We start from the raw sequence: 17,170 nt of genomic DNA, 5'->3' as shown, positions 1-17,170 counted from the left end.
CGCGTGGATTTAGGTTTGTAAAAATCCCGTGGGAACTCTTTGATTTTCTGGGATAAAAGTAGCATATGGCCTTCCCCGGGATGAACGCTATCTCTTTACCAAATTTCATTAAAATCGGTTGAACGAATGGACCGTGAAAAGTTAGCAGACAGACAGACAGACAGACGGACAGACAAACTTTCGTATTTATAATATTAGTATGGAGTATGGATCGTATGGAATAATACATCACCATTACTTTACAATATTTAATTTGTTCAAATCAAATCCTATGTAGGTATGTTGGGAAATTCAAAAGTATATTGCGTACATTTTGAGATCTTACTCGCCATTTTATTTTTTTGTGTCAACTGTCATGTCAAAAGTACGGTTCACCTATGAAATAAGGATTAAAATCGTACTCTTGACATGACAGTTGACACGTGGCGAGTGGGTTCTCATTTTCTACGGACTATATATAATATGTATATGGCTTTCGCTTGGCATATTATGGCTTTTATACAAAAACTAGCTGCCCCGGCGTACTTCGTACCGCCGAACAGTCGATTCTTTTTCAGGATTTTTTTTTAAATTTTTCTCTCCGTAAGAACCATCCCCGTACTTCAAGGAATATTATGAAAATTCAGCTGTTCTCGAAATTTACCATCAGCAACACATTCAGCGATTCATTTAAGATAAATAGGCGTTAATTCTTCTTCTGTTTGTCTTTCGTTACTAATTTAGTTTTTGTACACCTACACATGAACCGTAATGCATATTTCAACATTAAAACTACGATCAACAGTACCAAGACAAGATCTAGGTATAGCTTCTGGTACCAGGGCGTCAGAAATGCAGGAGAGCGCAGATGAATCGCCCCTCGCGTCTTTATGACATGTTCTACCCAGTGGACTATCTCCTTTCCTGGAGGAACTGTTCTGTCATGGTATATCTCTGATAGTTCATGGGCTTTAGAGGTGTACCTGGAACAACAAAACATAACCAAGGACATGATTAGCGTCCGTAGCGTCCACCTAGGGAGACACATCATTTATCCGGAGGATGTTACTTCAATTCCAGTCAAGAAGGTGCTGCTGTATCTGGCGGCCACAGGATTTGATAAGGAAGTGTGAAGTGGAGGCAAACACAATAGATCGGAGACGGTCGCAGTGATTCAGGGATAGTAAGGACCTGTATAGCCCCAAAGAAGAAAGAAGAAGAAGAAGGACATGATTCGATTACGGGCAGGCACTTCTAACTTTTCGGACTTAGGTAAATTTGTGTGTTTTAAGAAATTAAATATCACATACCAACGTCCAACGTTAACGGCGAAGGAAAAGATGACGTTGAAACCTGCAAGGCTGCGAGTTCTCTATAATGTTATAAAAAGATGTGTGAAGTTTGCCTATTCGCACTCGTTCAGTGTAGTGGACTATAGTCCGAGATCTCAATAGTGGCTGGAGATGGATTGTAATGTAATGAGACTTAGAAACCTCCATAGCGGATGCTTTACTTGAAATCGAAACAGAATGATAGCGTCTTTGGCCATAGCGAGTTATCACCTACAGATAAAGTCGTACGATTTAGGTGTAAAAACTGCTAGACGCTTTACCCCTTCTTAGGTAGCTCGCTTCCATCTTAGACTGTCACTTAGGTACTTACATGCTCACAGGTGAGATCACCACTTGTGATTTGCATTATCTCTATCCATCGCCAGTCCACAATAGCTTCTAGGACTGAATGACATAATTTTTTGTATAGCAGTAGTCTATGGGGCTAGAATCTAAATATATAAAAGAGAAATACCACTCACTCACTCATTCACTCACTGACTAATCACGAAATCTCAGGAACTATAAAGCTTACAAACTTGGAATTCTGAAGGTAGGTTCCTTCTAGGACGTAGGTGTCAGAAGAAACGGTTCTGAGAACATCCCCCCCTAAGGGGGTGAAAGTCCTATGTTTTTGAAGTTAGAGACATGAAAATCGACATTTAGGTTATTAGCTTTAAATAATAAACATCTGTATAAGTCAATTTGGCCAATTCCCCCTTAAGGGTGGTAAAATAGGGCGGAAAAGTTTTTATAGAAAACTTTCAACTATTGTTATTTTTACTTGAAATTTGAAACGTAGGTTCTTTCTAGGGGGTAGGTATCAGATAAGAAAGGATCTAACCAAATTCTCCCCCTTAGGGGGTGAAATGGGGGTTGAAAAGTTATATGAAAATCCTATGTTTTTGAAGTTAGATATAATATGAAAATTGGCATTTAGGTATTTTGGGTTCCGTGCCTTAAGGTGAGACTGAGTGAGTAGGTAAGTGAGGCCTTTTGCAGCGGGAAAATTTCAGAGCTCATGAGAAACCAGAAATTTTACGCGGACGAAGTCGCGGGCAACTGCTGGTAGAGAATAATTAAAAAAAAATATGATTTTTATTTATTTTTAACATGAACGTCACGCTGTACGGAAGGTGAAAAATGATGTCACAATCCGTAAACGACAGTTTTTTAATATAAAAATAAAGTAATTTTATTACTAGGTACACATCTTCTTTTTTATTAGCGGATCTCCTCTCATAATGAAAGGATTTAGGTCCACCACGTTGCCCAAGTGCTATTAGCAAAATATCATTTACGTTTGAGCTAGCAACAACTAGCAGCTAACATTATGGAGAATTCTCACGTTTTCTCACGATGTTTTTATTTGCCGTAATTAGTCTTCAAATAAAAAAAACTTATGATCAAGCCGTTTTAATTATGATTGAATTACTTACTTGGGATCTTCAAGTATATCTTCAATGGCCAACTCCAGGTCTTTAACAATCGAATAGGTAAGATCAACTTTCTTCGCGAAACCCATAATAACAGACCTTTGAATATTTACGAACTGGTCATAAAAACCCGGTATACCTATAATGGGCACGCCAAAATGTATTGCTTCTGTAGTCGATAGAAGACCTCCATGTGTGATGAAGATTACGCAGTTCTTATGTGCTGTAAATAGATCATATCATTATTACCTTGGCAGTGATGACATATGGATCCGAGACATGGTCGCTAACTATGGGCCTCATAAGAAATCTCAGTCACTCAGCGGGCGATAAAGAGAACTATGCTTAGAGTTTCTCTACGTGATCAAATCAGAAAATAGTAGATTCGTAGGAGGTCCGATGTAGCTAACGGGTTGCGAAGCTAAGGCTATGGGCAGGGCACATAGTTCTAAGTATGAGGAACCCCAAAATTTATAGTTTTTTTTCTATTTTTGTGTAAAAATCTTAATGCGGTCCACAGAATACATCTACTTACCAAGTTTCAACAGTATAGCTCTTATAGTTTCGGAAAAAAGTGGCTGTGACATACGGACGGACTGACAGACGGACAGACAGACATGACGAATCTATAAGGGTTCCGTTTTTTGCCATTCGGCTACGGAACCCTAAAAAGGAAGGAACAGACAGATAGACAGACATCTGTTATACAGGTGTATAAAAAAAGAGTACGTTACCTAAAATACTTTGTTGTGGCGCCCATTGTACAGTGTGGACATTATTCGGTCTGTTAGGTAAATCCTCTTCGAATTTCCATATAACTGTTTGCTTGAGTTTACCGAACATGTTCAACAGGTCTCGTTTTATTTCGCTTGGGAAATGCTTGCTCTTCATATTAGAACCCAGGCTGAAGTAAATCACGCCGTCTTTCGCGTCGTCCATAAGTTTTTGCAAATCCTAAATCAAGAAATCTTTTGTTTGGTCCCCACAGTACACACAACTAATAACAATACCACTATAACATTGTATGCCTTTGGTTCATAAAAAACAAAAGCTAGGATGGTTTTGGTTTTGGCAAAATCATTCCAAAAAAAGTTAAAGCATTTCATTCAACCACAATAATTATTATTGACAATCAAAAAGTGTATAGTCCGTAAAAATACTCTTCACGGAGTCGCGCACTATTTTAACTCCAGGGGTACACTGTCATGTCAAAAGTAAGGTTTACCTTTAAAATAAAGACATGAAATTTAACACAAAAAGAGAAGAGTTTAAATTTACGCGTTATAAGTCCCGCAAATGCTATTGCTCTGGAACCATGTCTCATTAACATCGAAATGATCTCATTTTGACGTCAGCCGCAATAAAAATATACCATCAGCTCGAAACTTCAGTCTAGTGCTGACGTCACTAAAATGTCGGCCACGCGCATTAGCAATTTGCGGGACTAATTTACCTTTGGTAAGGATGTGACATTCTGGTCGATATGAAAACCTCCTATTGATATAAGATTCTGCGGCGCCCGTACAGAAATTCCCGTCGAATAATGGTAGTTGCTCAACACAAGAGATCCATTATACGCAAGACTCTCGAAAGTTGGCACGGCGCTTCTTCTCTGTCGTATCAACGGAACGAAATTTTTCTCGTACATATCGTTGTCAAATCTTAAGCTCCACCTGCAATAAATCATGGCAACTTTTTAAGCCTTGAGACTAAAGAGTGGCTATCATATCAGTAAGTAGCTAGCCCGCGACTTCGTAAGCGTGGATTTTGGTTTTTAAAAATCCTGTGGGAACTCCTAAATTTTCCGGGATAAAAGTAGGCTTTGTTCTTCCCCTTGTTGCAAGCTACCTCTGTACCAAATTACGTCAAAATCGGTTGAACGGATGATCCTTGAAAAGCTAGCAGAGCCGTGAAAAGCTAGCAGACAGACAGATAGACACACTTTCGCATTTATAATATTATAGTATGGAAGTATGGAACCATGGATGAGTAATGTGACGTAGGGAGCGGGGACGTGAACACCAAGGATTCGCCTGGTCCACAAATTAAATGTCGCTCAGCGCACTATGGAGCGAGCTATATGTTGGGTTACACTGACATCTCACTCTTTGAGATGAAATCCGGAGGAAAAATAAAGTTTTTTTTCAAATGAAAATATTACAATAAAACTTAAAGCTAGCCTTATCTAATTACTATACAAATCATGCCCACGTGGAATGGTGCCAAGAATACTCCGCGCTGGACAACCAGGCTGATCCGTTGCGCAAAAATGAGGCTATTCATCGCGGTGAAATGTCTCGCAATTTTTTTTTTGCACTGACTCGACTATGGCCCTAGGGTCTCCACCGCAAACGGAACAAAAATGTCTCGATAAGAGAGGCATACTACATACCGCTTGCCGTTTTCAGCTGTTTCTGCTGCGGCTTGCGGTCTTGATACTATCTCCCAGATATGACACGGGGCCAATGTGTCAACGCAAGTTGCGTCCCATATTAGCGCCCGTCCCTGTTCCCAGGAAACCAGCGTCAATCCATCAGGTCTCTTGCCACCGACTAATCCCTGCCGGCTTAGTGAGCCCTTTTAATCGTATCGTTAAGAGAGCCATGCCTAAATAGCCTACCAGAGGTCCTTTGGCAAGAGAATCCATTATTATTTACACGACGACGGACTTGCACACAAAAGTTTTCGTACCGTCGCGAAACTTTTGTGTGCAAGTCCGACCCGCACATGACCATTTTTTAATGCAGATAGTAGATATCCCACAAAACCAGAGTAAAATCAGTCGTTCATCTAAGCGTCTAACTGCCGTACTCAGAGTCGCTTAATCGTTACTTAAGTTTAGTTAAAACGACAGAACTATATCTCTTACATAAATCTGTCTCGTTTTAACTCAATCTTAAGTACCGATTAGCGACTCTGAGTACGGCAGTTAGCTGTCATCTGTTGAAAATCGATACGTACAGTGTTTGTATTAGCTTCCTAAAGACAAGGCTGCCTAGCTCAGCAACTCGTTCTGTGAAGGTCAGGGGAGGAATGCTGGTAGATGCTACTCCAACACTGTACGCAGGGTTGGTAGCCTCGTCTATCAGCTCGAACACCATCCAGTTGGGGACGGTTGGTGAAAACCAGATCAATGGGCAGTTGTACAGCCCTGAAAATCTGTAAATGTATGAAAAAGTATATAATTCTTAGTTTAAATTATTTTTTATTGTTGTTTAAAATAATTTTTATCGACTGGGTAGCGTTCGGTAAATTTCAAGAAATTTGAATTCATGAAAGAAAAAGATTGTCGAAAATCCTTCAGAGCCTGAAACCAAAATCTTCGAAACACGCGTATTGCTAATGATCAGTTGAGTTACAGTGGCTTTATTGGCTTCATAAGAAAGCTCAGGGTCACTCAGCAGGCGATGGAGAGCGATAGGTAAGAGTTTTAGTCGTATACGAAGCGTTTTGCCTCCTCGTTTCTAATTCAAAATGCTTGGATATATGCGCCCATTCAGCCCGATCCGTCCAGTAGTTTAAGCTGTGCGTTGATAGATCAGTCAGTCAGTCACCTTTTCCATAATATTTAGATATTCTGCTTACCCAGCATAGACAGCATTAAATAAAAACTCTGCAATAACAACGTCGAACTCTTGAGTTTTGTCTGCCATTAACTTTTGTACCCTCGGATGTTCTATTACAACTCTACTCGTTTGCAAAATCAATGGCAGAAAACCAGTTACCTCATTTATATCAAATTTCTTCTCCATAATATCTTGAACGTTTAGAAAATCATCTGGAAATTTAACAAAAATGTTAATAAATAAACAATATTGTACCCATTTAATATTTACTTACGAGTATATAGTATATACAGTTTACTAAACTAAACTCTTACACTAATTGCGAGTTATTTTGCTATTTTCGTTACTTAAATTCATCGCGTATAAGTCCCGCAAATTGCTAATGCGCGTGGGCGCCATTTCAGTGACGTCAGCACAAGACTGAAGTTTCAAGCTGGTGGTATATTTATATTTCGGCTGACGCCAAAATGAGAGATCATTTCGATGTTAATGTGACATGGTTCCAGCGCAATAGCAATTTGAGTGACTTATACCTATGTATAACGTGCACTACAGTACGCGGCCGAAAGAAATGACATTTCGGCTTTGTATAACGTTGTCTCTGTCGCTCATACCTTTATATGACGTTTTATCGGTCTCAACGACAGAGACATTACTCTACAAATCTGCTATCTCCTTTTAAAGCTCGATGTACTATTAGTACTGTTAGTAGTAGTGGTAGTAGTATTACTTTTGGTTGCGTACTGTACTTATATCTCCCGTTGTTATTCTAGTTGTTAAGTCTCCCGCGCACTAATCTTTGTGGAGATTGGCCGTCGCGCGCCGTGGCCGGAATTATCATCAATCAATCAATATACTTATAATAAAACTGTAACAGGTCAAATTCTGTACATTGAAGATATTTTGAAAATTTTTTTTCGAGGGCACTCTATAATCGGTACTGAACCCAAAACTGTAATTTTTTTCATTTTTGTCTGTCTGTCTGTCTATCTGTCTGTCTGTCTGTCTGTCTGTCTGTCTGTCTGTCTGTATCACGGCCGCGCATCACACTGAAACTACTGAATGGATTCCAATGAAACTTGGTACGATTTGAGGTCATACTATGAGGAAGAATATAGGATACTTTTTATCCCGAAATTCAGCATGGTTCCCGTAGGAGAGGGGATGAAAGTTAAAATGTATACTGAGTTGTAATTCATTAACGCGTAGTCCGATTTCATTCATTCTTTTTTTGTTAGAAAGGGGATATTTTAAAGATTGTGTTTTTGATATTTCAAGGTCATCGGTTTTTAACCGACTGTCAAAAAGGAGGTGGTTCTTTTTTCTACATCGATTTTTTCGAGGTTTCTGGACCGATTTGCAAATTTTTTTTTTAAATCAACAAAAAAAGTTTACGTCGTGGTCACATAAAAAATTCTGGATTCAACTCCTTAATCCTGATGCTGCAGGGTTACTGCCCGCCTGGGTTATCAAGATTCAGGAAGTGTTAATAGTGAATTCATATTGTAGGTACCAAGCAACGACAACAATCCCGAAAAATCAAAGAGTTCCCGCGGGATTTTAAAAAACGTAAATCCACGCGGACGAAGTCGCAGGAATCAGCTAGTTATTATAATATGGCCGTGGGGTAAACCTAATTTAAGTGATAATATAGCTATTAATTATTATTATTAAATACCTGTAAGATAATATGCATCACTAATATCGACTACAGTTACTCCTGGTAGGGGGTTTTCTTGTGGAATGAAAGCGATATAAGTAATCTGTAACAAGTATAGTAAAGGAAATCAAAATCTTAATTCAACGCAACGCTCTATGTATGTATAGGTAGATTTCTACCTATGTATACTGGATCTATCTATGTTATACTACCTAAACATAAACCAATACCAAAAACTATTTGCCTGATTTTGTAGTTTAAGTGATTTAGTATTTTTCAAACTCGCAATGTATAACGTGCAAAACTCACAAGTCAATGCCCCGCCTACGACGCGGCATTGACTTCGAGTGGCCTACTTACGCAACGTTCGTTGGCCTCTAGCGTCAGTCAGATGTTTTATTTGCAATGAAATGAAATGAAATGATTTATTTATTTTAAAAGGTCTTTTTAAAATTGTGCCAATTGTAAATATATTGTAAACGTTTACAAAATTCTAGGATTTTTTATATTTATTTTCTCTCGTTTTTTATGGTATTACTAGCTTATGCTCGCGACTTCGTCCGCATGGACTACAAAATTTCAAAACCCTATTTCACCCCCTTAGGAGTTGAATTTTCAAAAATCCTTTCTTAGCGGATGCCTACGTCATAATAGCTATCTGCATGCCAAATTTCAGCCCGATCCGTCCAGTAGTTTGAGCTGTGCGTTGATAGATCAGTCAGTCAGTCAGTCAGTCAGTCATTCAGTCAGTCAGTCAGTCAGTCACCTTTTCCTTTTATATATATAGAAGATATCAGTAATCATCAGTAGTATCACCCGTCTTCATTTTTGCCAGTGTTCTGATTACACCCTGTATATTACTTTGTATTGTTTTCTCTCATCTAACCTCATGCCCAGCCTTAGTCAAATGTCTGATCAACCCTTGATTCAGGATATCGTGGCTTCTACTAGGAGTTGGAGTTACTAGTAGAATCTTGTAGGCTTCCGAGAAACATACTAGCATTGATAGTATAGGTAGCATTGGTTTCCACATTTTCTGAAACATATCATGTTAGGTTATTTTTAAAAATTGATGACTGAATGAAACTGTCAGAAATGATACAAAATTATTAATTTACTAATTGAAGGTAGTTTAATAAAATTGATATTTCACTCGATCGATGTGATACAATTTGCCGCTCGATTGCGATAGCTACTTTTTATCCCGCAAAATCACCAATCAATTCTATAACTTTCCATACTATATACTATACTATAATATTATAAATGCGAATGTGTGTCTGTATGTCTGCTAGCTTTTCACGGCCCAAGGGATTAACCGATTTTGATGAAATTTTGTACAGAGGTAGCTTACATCCCGGGGAAGGACATACTATTCATCCCGGAAAATCAGAGTTCCCACAGGATTAAAAAAAAACTTAAATCCACGCGGACGAAGTCGCGGGCATCAGCTAGCTTATGATAATCTTACAATGATATTTAGGTCAACCGAACGGTGCCAACGGGACCATATTACTAGCTGCCCGTCCGTCCGTCTGTCCACCCCCCTGTCTGTCTGTCAGCGGGGCCCGTATTGCATGAACCGTAATAGGTAGTGAGTTGAAATTTTCACAGAGTGTGGTGTAGGTATTTCTATTGCCGCTATGACAACAAATAATAAAGAAATCAACATGACCAACCCCCATGTAAATAAAAATAATTAATAAGTAGGTACCTACTTGTACGATTTTTATTTGATTTTGAACTTGACCGGTTTTTAAAATTCAAATCCATTTTGAACAAGAATCTGACACTAAACGTTAGCGTACTAAGTAGACTGTATTGTCACTTACCATTAGATAAAATTACGGCCAAGCGTTGTCATCGAATAGAAACACTTTTTAAACGTTTTAATACCGGTAACATAGGTTGTAGATTGATTTAAACAAAAATATCTAATTATTTTGTATAGCGAACGTTTTGTATGGCCCCTGCAGATAAATTAATGATAATTGTATGCCTTTGGTTCATAAAAAACAAAAGCTAGGATGGTTTTGGTTTTGGCAAAATCATTCCAAAAAAAGTTAAAGCATTTCATTCAACCACAATAATTATTATTGACAATCAAAAAGTGTATAGTCCGTAAAAATACTCTTCACGGAGTCGCGCACTATTTTAACTCCAGGGGTACACTGTCATGTCAAAAGTAAGGTTTACCTTTAAAATAAAGACATGAAATTTAACACAAAAAGAGAAGAGTTTAAATTTACGCGTTATAAGTCCCGCAAATGCTATTGCTCTGGAACCATGTCTCATTAACATCGAAATGATCTCATTTTGACGTCAGCCGAAATAAAAATATACCATCAGCTCGAAACTTCAGTCTAGTGCTGACGTCACTAAAATGTCGGCCACGCGCATTAGCAATTTGCGGGACTAATTTACCTTTGGTAAGGATGTGACATTCTGGTCGATATGAAAACCTCCTATTGATATAAGATTCTGCGGCGCCCGTACAGAAATTCCCGTCGAATAATGGTAGTTGCTCAACACAAGAGATCCATTATACGCAAGACTCTCGAAAGTTGGCACGGCGCTTCTTCTCTGTCGTATCAACGGAACGAAATTTTTCTCGTACATATCGTTGTCAAATCTTAAGCTCCACCTGCAATAAATCATGGCAACTTTTTAAGCCTTGAGACTAAAGAGTGGCTATCATATCAGTAAGTAGCTAGCCCGCGACTTCGTAAGCGTGGATTTTGGTTTTTAAAAATCCTGTGGGAACTCCTAAATTTTCCGGGATAAAAGTAGGCTTTGTTCTTCCCCTTGTTGCAAGCTACCTCTGTACCAAATTACGTCAAAATCGGTTGAACGGATGATCCTTGAAAAGCTAGCAGAGCCGTGAAAAGCTAGCAGACAGACAGATAGACACACTTTCGCATTTATAATATTATAGTATGGAAGTATGGAACCATGGATGAGTAATGTGACGTAGGGAGCGGGGACGTGAACACCAAGGATTCGCCTGGTCCACAAATTAAATGTCGCTCAGCGCACTATGGAGCGAGCTATATGTTGGGTTACACTGACATCTCACTCTTTGAGATGAAATCCGGAGGAAAAATAAAGTTTTTTTTCAAATGAAAATATTACAATAAAACTTAAAGCTAGCCTTATCTAATTACTATACAAATCATGCCCACGTGGAATGGTGCCAAGAATACTCCGCGCTGGACAACCAGGCTGATCCGTTGCGCAAAAATGAGGCTATTCATCGCGGTGAAATGTCTCGCAATTTTTTTTTGCACTGACTCGACTATGGCCCTAGGGTCTCCACCGCAAACGGAACAAAAATGTCTCGATAAGAGAGGCATACTACATACCGCTTGCCGTTTTCAGCTGTTTCTGCTGCGGCTTGCGGTCTTGATACTATCTCCCAGATATGACACGGGGCCAATGTGTCAACGCAAGTTGCGTCCCATATTAGCGCCCGTCCCTGTTCCCAGGAAACCAGCGTCAATCCATCAGGTCTCTTGCCACCGACTAATCCCTGCCGGCTTAGTGAGCCCTTTTAATCGTATCGTTAAGAGAGCCATGCCTAAATAGCCTACCAGAGGTCCTTTGGCAAGAGAATCCATTATTATTTACACGACGACGGACTTGCACACAAAAGTTTTCGTACCGTCGCGAAACTTTTGTGTGCAAGTCCGACCCGCACATGACCATTTTTTAATGCAGATAGTAGATATCCCACAAAACCAGAGTAAAATCAGTCGTTCATCTAAGCGTCTAACTGCCGTACTCAGAGTCGCTTAATCGTTACTTAAGTTTAGTTAAAACGACAGAACTATATCTCTTACATAAATCTGTCTCGTTTTAACTCAATCTTAAGTACCGATTAGCGACTCTGAGTACGGCAGTTAGCTGTCATCTGTTGAAAATCGATACGTACAGTGTTTGTATTAGCTTCCTAAAGACAAGGCTGCCTAGCTCAGCAACTCGTTCTGTGAAGGTCAGGGGAGGAATGCTGGTAGATGCTACTCCAACACTGTACGCAGGGTTGGTAGCCTCGTCTATCAGCTCGAACACCATCCAGTTGGGGACGGTTGGTGAAAACCAGATCAATGGGCAGTTGTACAGCCCTGAAAATCTGTAAATGTATGAAAAAGTATATAATTCTTAGTTTAAATTATTTTTTATTGTTGTTTAAAATAATTTTTATCGACTGGGTAGCGTTCGGTAAATTTCAAGAAATTTGAATTCATGAAAGAAAAAGATTGTCGAAAATCCTTCAGAGCCTGAAACCAAAATCTTCGAAACACGCGTATTGCTAATGATCAGTTGAGTTACAGTGGCTTTATTGGCTTCATAAGAAAGCTCAGGGTCATTCAGCAGGCGATGGAGAGCGATAGGTAAGAGTTTTAGTCGTATACGAAGCGTTTTGCCTCCTCGTTTCTAATTCAAAATGCTTGGATATATGCGCCCATTCAGCCCGATCCGTCCAGTAGTTTAAGCTGTGCGTTGATAGATCAGTCAGTCAGTCACCTTTTCCATAATATTTAGATATTCTGCTTACCCAGCATAGACAGCATTAAATAAAAACTCTGCAATAACAACGTCGAACTCTTGAGTTTTGTCTGCCATTAACTTTTGTACCCTCGGATGTTCTATTACAACTCTACTCGTTTGCAAAATCAATGGCAGAAAACCAGTTACCTCATTTATATCAAATTTCTTCTCCATAATATCTTGAACGTTTAGAAAATCATCTGGAAATTTAACAAAAATGTTAATAAATAAACAATATTGTACCCATTTAATATTTACTTACGAGTATATAGTATATACAGTTTACTAAACTAAACTCTTACACTAATTGCGAGTTATTTTCGTTACTTAAATTCATCGCGTATAAGTCCCGCAAATTGCTAATGCGCGTGGCCGCCATTTCAGTGACGTCAGCACAAGACTGAAGTTTCAAGCTGGTGGTATATTTATATTTCGGCTGACGCCAAAATGAGAGATCATTTCGATGTTAATGTGACATGGTTCCAGCGCAATAGCAATTTGAGTGACTTATACCTATGTATAACGTGCACTACAGTACGCGGCCGAAAGAAATGACATTTCGGCTTTGTATAACGTTGTCTCTGTCGCTCATACCTTTATATGACGTTTTATCGGTCTCAACGACAGAGACATTACTCTACAAATCTGCTATCTCCTTTTAAAGCTCGATGTACTATTAGTACTGTTAGTAGTAGTGGTAGTAGTATTACTTTTGGTTGCGTACTGTACTTATATCTCCCGTTGTTATTCTAGTTGTTAAGTCTCCCGCGCACTAATCTTTGTGGAGATTGGCCGTCGCGCGCCGTGGCCGGAATTATCATCAATCAATCAATATACTTATAATAAAACTGTAACAGGTCAAATTCTGTACATTGAAGATATTTTGAAAATTTTTTTTCGAGGGCACTCTATAATCGGTACTGAACCCAAAACTGTAATTTTTTTCATTTTTGTCTGTCTGTCTGTCTATCTGTCTGTCTGTCTGTCTGTCTGTCTGTCTGTCTGTCTGTATCACGGCCGCGCATCACACTGAAACTACTGAATGGATTCCAATGAAACTTGGTACGATTTGAGGTCATACTATGAGGAAGAATATAGGATACTTTTTATCCCGAAATTCAGCATGGTTCCCGTAGGAGAGGGGATGAAAGTTAAAATGTATACTGAGTTGTAATTCATTAACGCGTAGTCCGATTTCATTCATTCTTTTTTTGTTAGAAAGGGGATATTTTAAAGATTGTGTTTTTGATATTTCAAGGTCATCGGTTTTTAACCGACTGTCAAAAAGGAGGTGGTTCTTTTTTCTACATCGATTTTTTCGAGGTTTCTGGACCGATTTGCAAATTTTTTTTTTAAATCAACAAAAAAAGTTTACGTCGTGGTCACATAAAAAATTCTGGATTCAACTCCTTAATCCTGATGCTGCAGGGTTACTGCCCGCCTGGGTTATCAAGATTCAGGAAGTGTTAATAGTGAATTCATATTGTAGGTACCAAGCAACGACAACAATCCCGAAAAATCAAAGAGTTCCCGCGGGATTTTAAAAAACGTAAATCCACGCGGACGAAGTCGCAGGAATCAGCTAGTTATTATAATATGGCCGTGGGGTAAACCTAATTTAAGTGATAATATAGCTATTAATTATTATTATTAAATACCTGTAAGATAATATGCATCACTAATATCGACTACAGTTACTCCTGGTAGGGGGTTTTCTTGTGGAATGAAAGCGATATAAGTAATCTGTAACAAGTATAGTAAAGGAAATCAAAATCTTAATTCAACGCAACGCTCTATGTATGTATAGGTAGATTTCTACCTATGTATACTGGATCTATCTATGTTATACTACCTAAACATAAACCAATACCAAAAACTATTTGCCTGATTTTGTAGTTTAAGTGATTTAGTATTTTTCAAACTCGCAATGTATAACGTGCAAAACTCACAAGTCAATGCCCCGCCTACGACGCGGCATTGACTTCGAGTGGCCTACTTACGCAACGTTCGTCGGCCTCTAGCGTCAGTCAGATGTTTTATTTGCAATGAAATGAAATGAAATGATTTATTTATTTTAAAAGGTCTTTTTAAAATTGTGCCAATTGTAAATATATTGTAAACGTTTACAAAATTCTAGGATTTTTTATATTTATTTTCTCTCGTTTTTTATGGTATTACTAGCTTATGCTCGCGACTTCGTCCGCATGGACTACAAAATTTCAAAACCCTATTTCACCCCCTTAGGAGTTGAATTTTCAAAAATCCTTTCTTAGCGGATGCCTACGTCATAATAGCTATCTGCATGCCAAATTTCAGCCCGATCCGTCCAGTAGTTTGAGCTGTGCGTTGATAGATCAGTCAGTCAGTCAGTCAGTCAGTCATTCAGTCAGTCAGTCAGTCAGTCACCTTTTCCTTTTATATATATAGAAGATATCAGTAATCATCAGTAGTATCACCCGTCTTCATTTTTGCCAGTGTTCTGATTACACCCTGTATATTACTTTGTATTGTTTTCTCTCATCTAACCTCATGCCCAGCCTTAGTCAAATGTCTGATCAACCCTTGATTCAGGATATCGTGGCTTCTACTAGGAGTTGGAGTTACTAGCAGAATCTTGTAGGCTTCCGAGAAACATACTAGCATTGATAGTATAGGTAGCATTGGTTTCCACATTTTCTGAAACATATCATGTTAGGTTATTTTTAAAAATTGATGACTGAATGAAACTGTCAGAAATGATACAAAATTATTAATTTACTAATTGAAGGTAGTTTAATAAAATTGATATTTCACTCGTTCGATGTGATACAATTTGCCGCTCGATTGCGATAGCTACTTTTTATCCCGCAAAATCACCAATCAATTCTATAACTTTCCATACTATATACTATACTATAATATTATAAATGCGAATGTGTGTCTGTATGTCTGCTAGCTTTTCACGGCCCAAGGGATTAACCGATTTTGATGAAATTTTGTACAGAGGTAGCTTACATCCCGGGGAAGGACATACTATTCATCCCGGAAAATCAGAGTTCCCACAGGATTAAAAAAAAACTTAAATCCACGCGGACGAAGTCGCGGGCATCAGCTAGCTTATGATAATCTTACAATGATATTTAGGTCAACCGAACGGTGCCAACGGGACCATATTACTAGCTGCCCGTCCGTCCGTCTGTCCACCCCCCTGTCTGTCTGTCAGCGGGGCCCGTATTGCATGAACCGTAATAGGTAGTGAGTTGAAATTTTCACAGAGTGTGGTGTAGGTATTTCTATTGCCGCTATGACAACAAATAATAAAGAAATCAACATGACCAACCCCCATGTAAATAAAAATAATTAATAAGTAGGTACCTACTTGTACGATTTTTATTTGATTTTGAACTTGACCGGTTTTTAAAATTCAAATCCATTTTGAACAAGAATCTGACACTAAACGTTAGCGTACTAAGTAGACTGTATTGTCACTTACCATTAGATAAAATTACGGCCAAGCGTTGTCATCGAATAGAAACACTTTTTAAACGTTTTAATACCGGTAACATAGGTTGTAGATTGATTTAAACAAAAATATCTAATTATTTTGTATAGCGAACGTTTTGTATGGCCCCTGCAGATAAATTAATGATAATGATACATAGATACTAATAATAAAACTAGAATTAAGCGATAATGGAGTTAATAATTTAACAGAGGACTCTCGGTCTCGTCTCTTACAAACATAGTCCGGTTCTCACTTGTAATGCTGGGGTTACATTATCGGGCGAATATTCGTGTCGCGTTGTCGCGCTAAAAACGTCGTCTCGGTTAAATATGCGATGTTCCTGTTACGCAGTCAACTTGTTCGTCTCTGCGCGGCATCTCTCTTAGATAATCCATCATCCACCAGTATCATCATCATCATCATCATCATCATCAGTACTGTTATAAATGCGAAAGTGTTTGTTGGTTTGCTGGTTTGTTGGTTTGTCCTTCAATCACGTCGCAACGGAGCAACGGATCGACGTGATTTTTTGCATGGATATAGTTAAAGACCTCGAGAGTGACACAGGCTACTTTCATCCCGGAAAATCAAAGAATTCCCACGGGATTTGTAAAAAACCTAATTCCACGCGGACGAAGTCGCGGGCATCAGCTAGTACTTAATAATTTTGCCATGTGTACGTTGATAATACATCAGTTAGTCAATTTCTCCTTTTTATCTATATCTATATATATAAAAGGAAAAGGTGACTGACTGACTGACTGACTGACTGACTGACTGACTGACTGACTGATCTATCAACGCACAGCTCAAACTACTGGACGGATCGGGCTGAAATTTGGCATGCAAATAGCTATTATGACGTAGGCATCCGCTAAGAAAGGATTTTTGAAAGTTCAATCCCTAAGGGGGGGAAATAGGGGTTTGAAATTCGTGTAGTCCACGCGGACGAAGTTGCGAGCATATGCTAGTTAAATAATAAATTCAAAGCTCCACAAATTAGAACTTTACCCTACTCGTAAATACTTACTGATAAGAACCAATATAATATAATATTTATTTGTTTTTTGTTTTGTTACTGTCTTGGCCACGGAACAGTCTATTCCGTGGTCTTGGCCATATTAATCCAAGTGTCTACTAGCAATAAAACTGACAAAACGTAACAA

At 38.6% G+C, this 17,170-nt stretch overlaps 1 protein-coding gene across 1 annotated transcript; it reads right to left on the bottom strand.

The window, feature by feature from the left end:
* Positions 1-395: 395 nt before the first annotated feature.
* On the bottom strand, positions 396-16,095 carry LOC117992484 (UDP-glucosyltransferase 2-like). Its single transcript, XM_069505952.1, has 14 exons — positions 15,993-16,095; positions 15,047-15,196; positions 14,179-14,263; positions 12,528-12,720; positions 11,904-12,101; positions 10,397-10,616; positions 8,859-9,008; positions 7,991-8,075; positions 6,332-6,524; positions 5,708-5,905; positions 4,200-4,419; positions 3,481-3,700; positions 2,750-2,969; positions 396-962 (listed from the first exon to the last, which is right to left on the bottom strand). The coding sequence occupies exons 1-14, from the start codon at positions 15,993-15,995 to the stop codon at positions 686-688; spliced, it is 2,412 nt and encodes an 803-aa protein (XP_069362053.1). The 5' UTR covers positions 15,996-16,095; the 3' UTR covers positions 396-685.
* Positions 16,096-17,170: the final 1,075 nt, after the last annotated feature.

Source organism: Maniola hyperantus, chromosome 21 (genome assembly GCF_902806685.2).
Source record: "Maniola hyperantus chromosome 21, iAphHyp1.2, whole genome shotgun sequence".
NCBI lineage: Eukaryota > Metazoa > Arthropoda > Insecta > Lepidoptera > Nymphalidae > Maniola > Maniola hyperantus.
This window is presented reverse-complemented; position numbering and strand designations above follow the sequence as displayed.

Bases quoted from the DNA above. Each gene is read 5' to 3' on its own strand.
- LOC117992484 (XM_069505952.1), bottom strand. The intron at 9,009-10,396 runs GTAAATTAGTCC...GATATGTTTCAG, and splicing joins ATGTCACATCCTTACCAAAG to AAAATGTGGAAACCAATGCT. The intron at 3,701-4,199 runs GTAAATTAGTCC...TTCTTGATTTAG, and splicing joins ATGTCACATCCTTACCAAAG to GATTTGCAAAAACTTATGGA.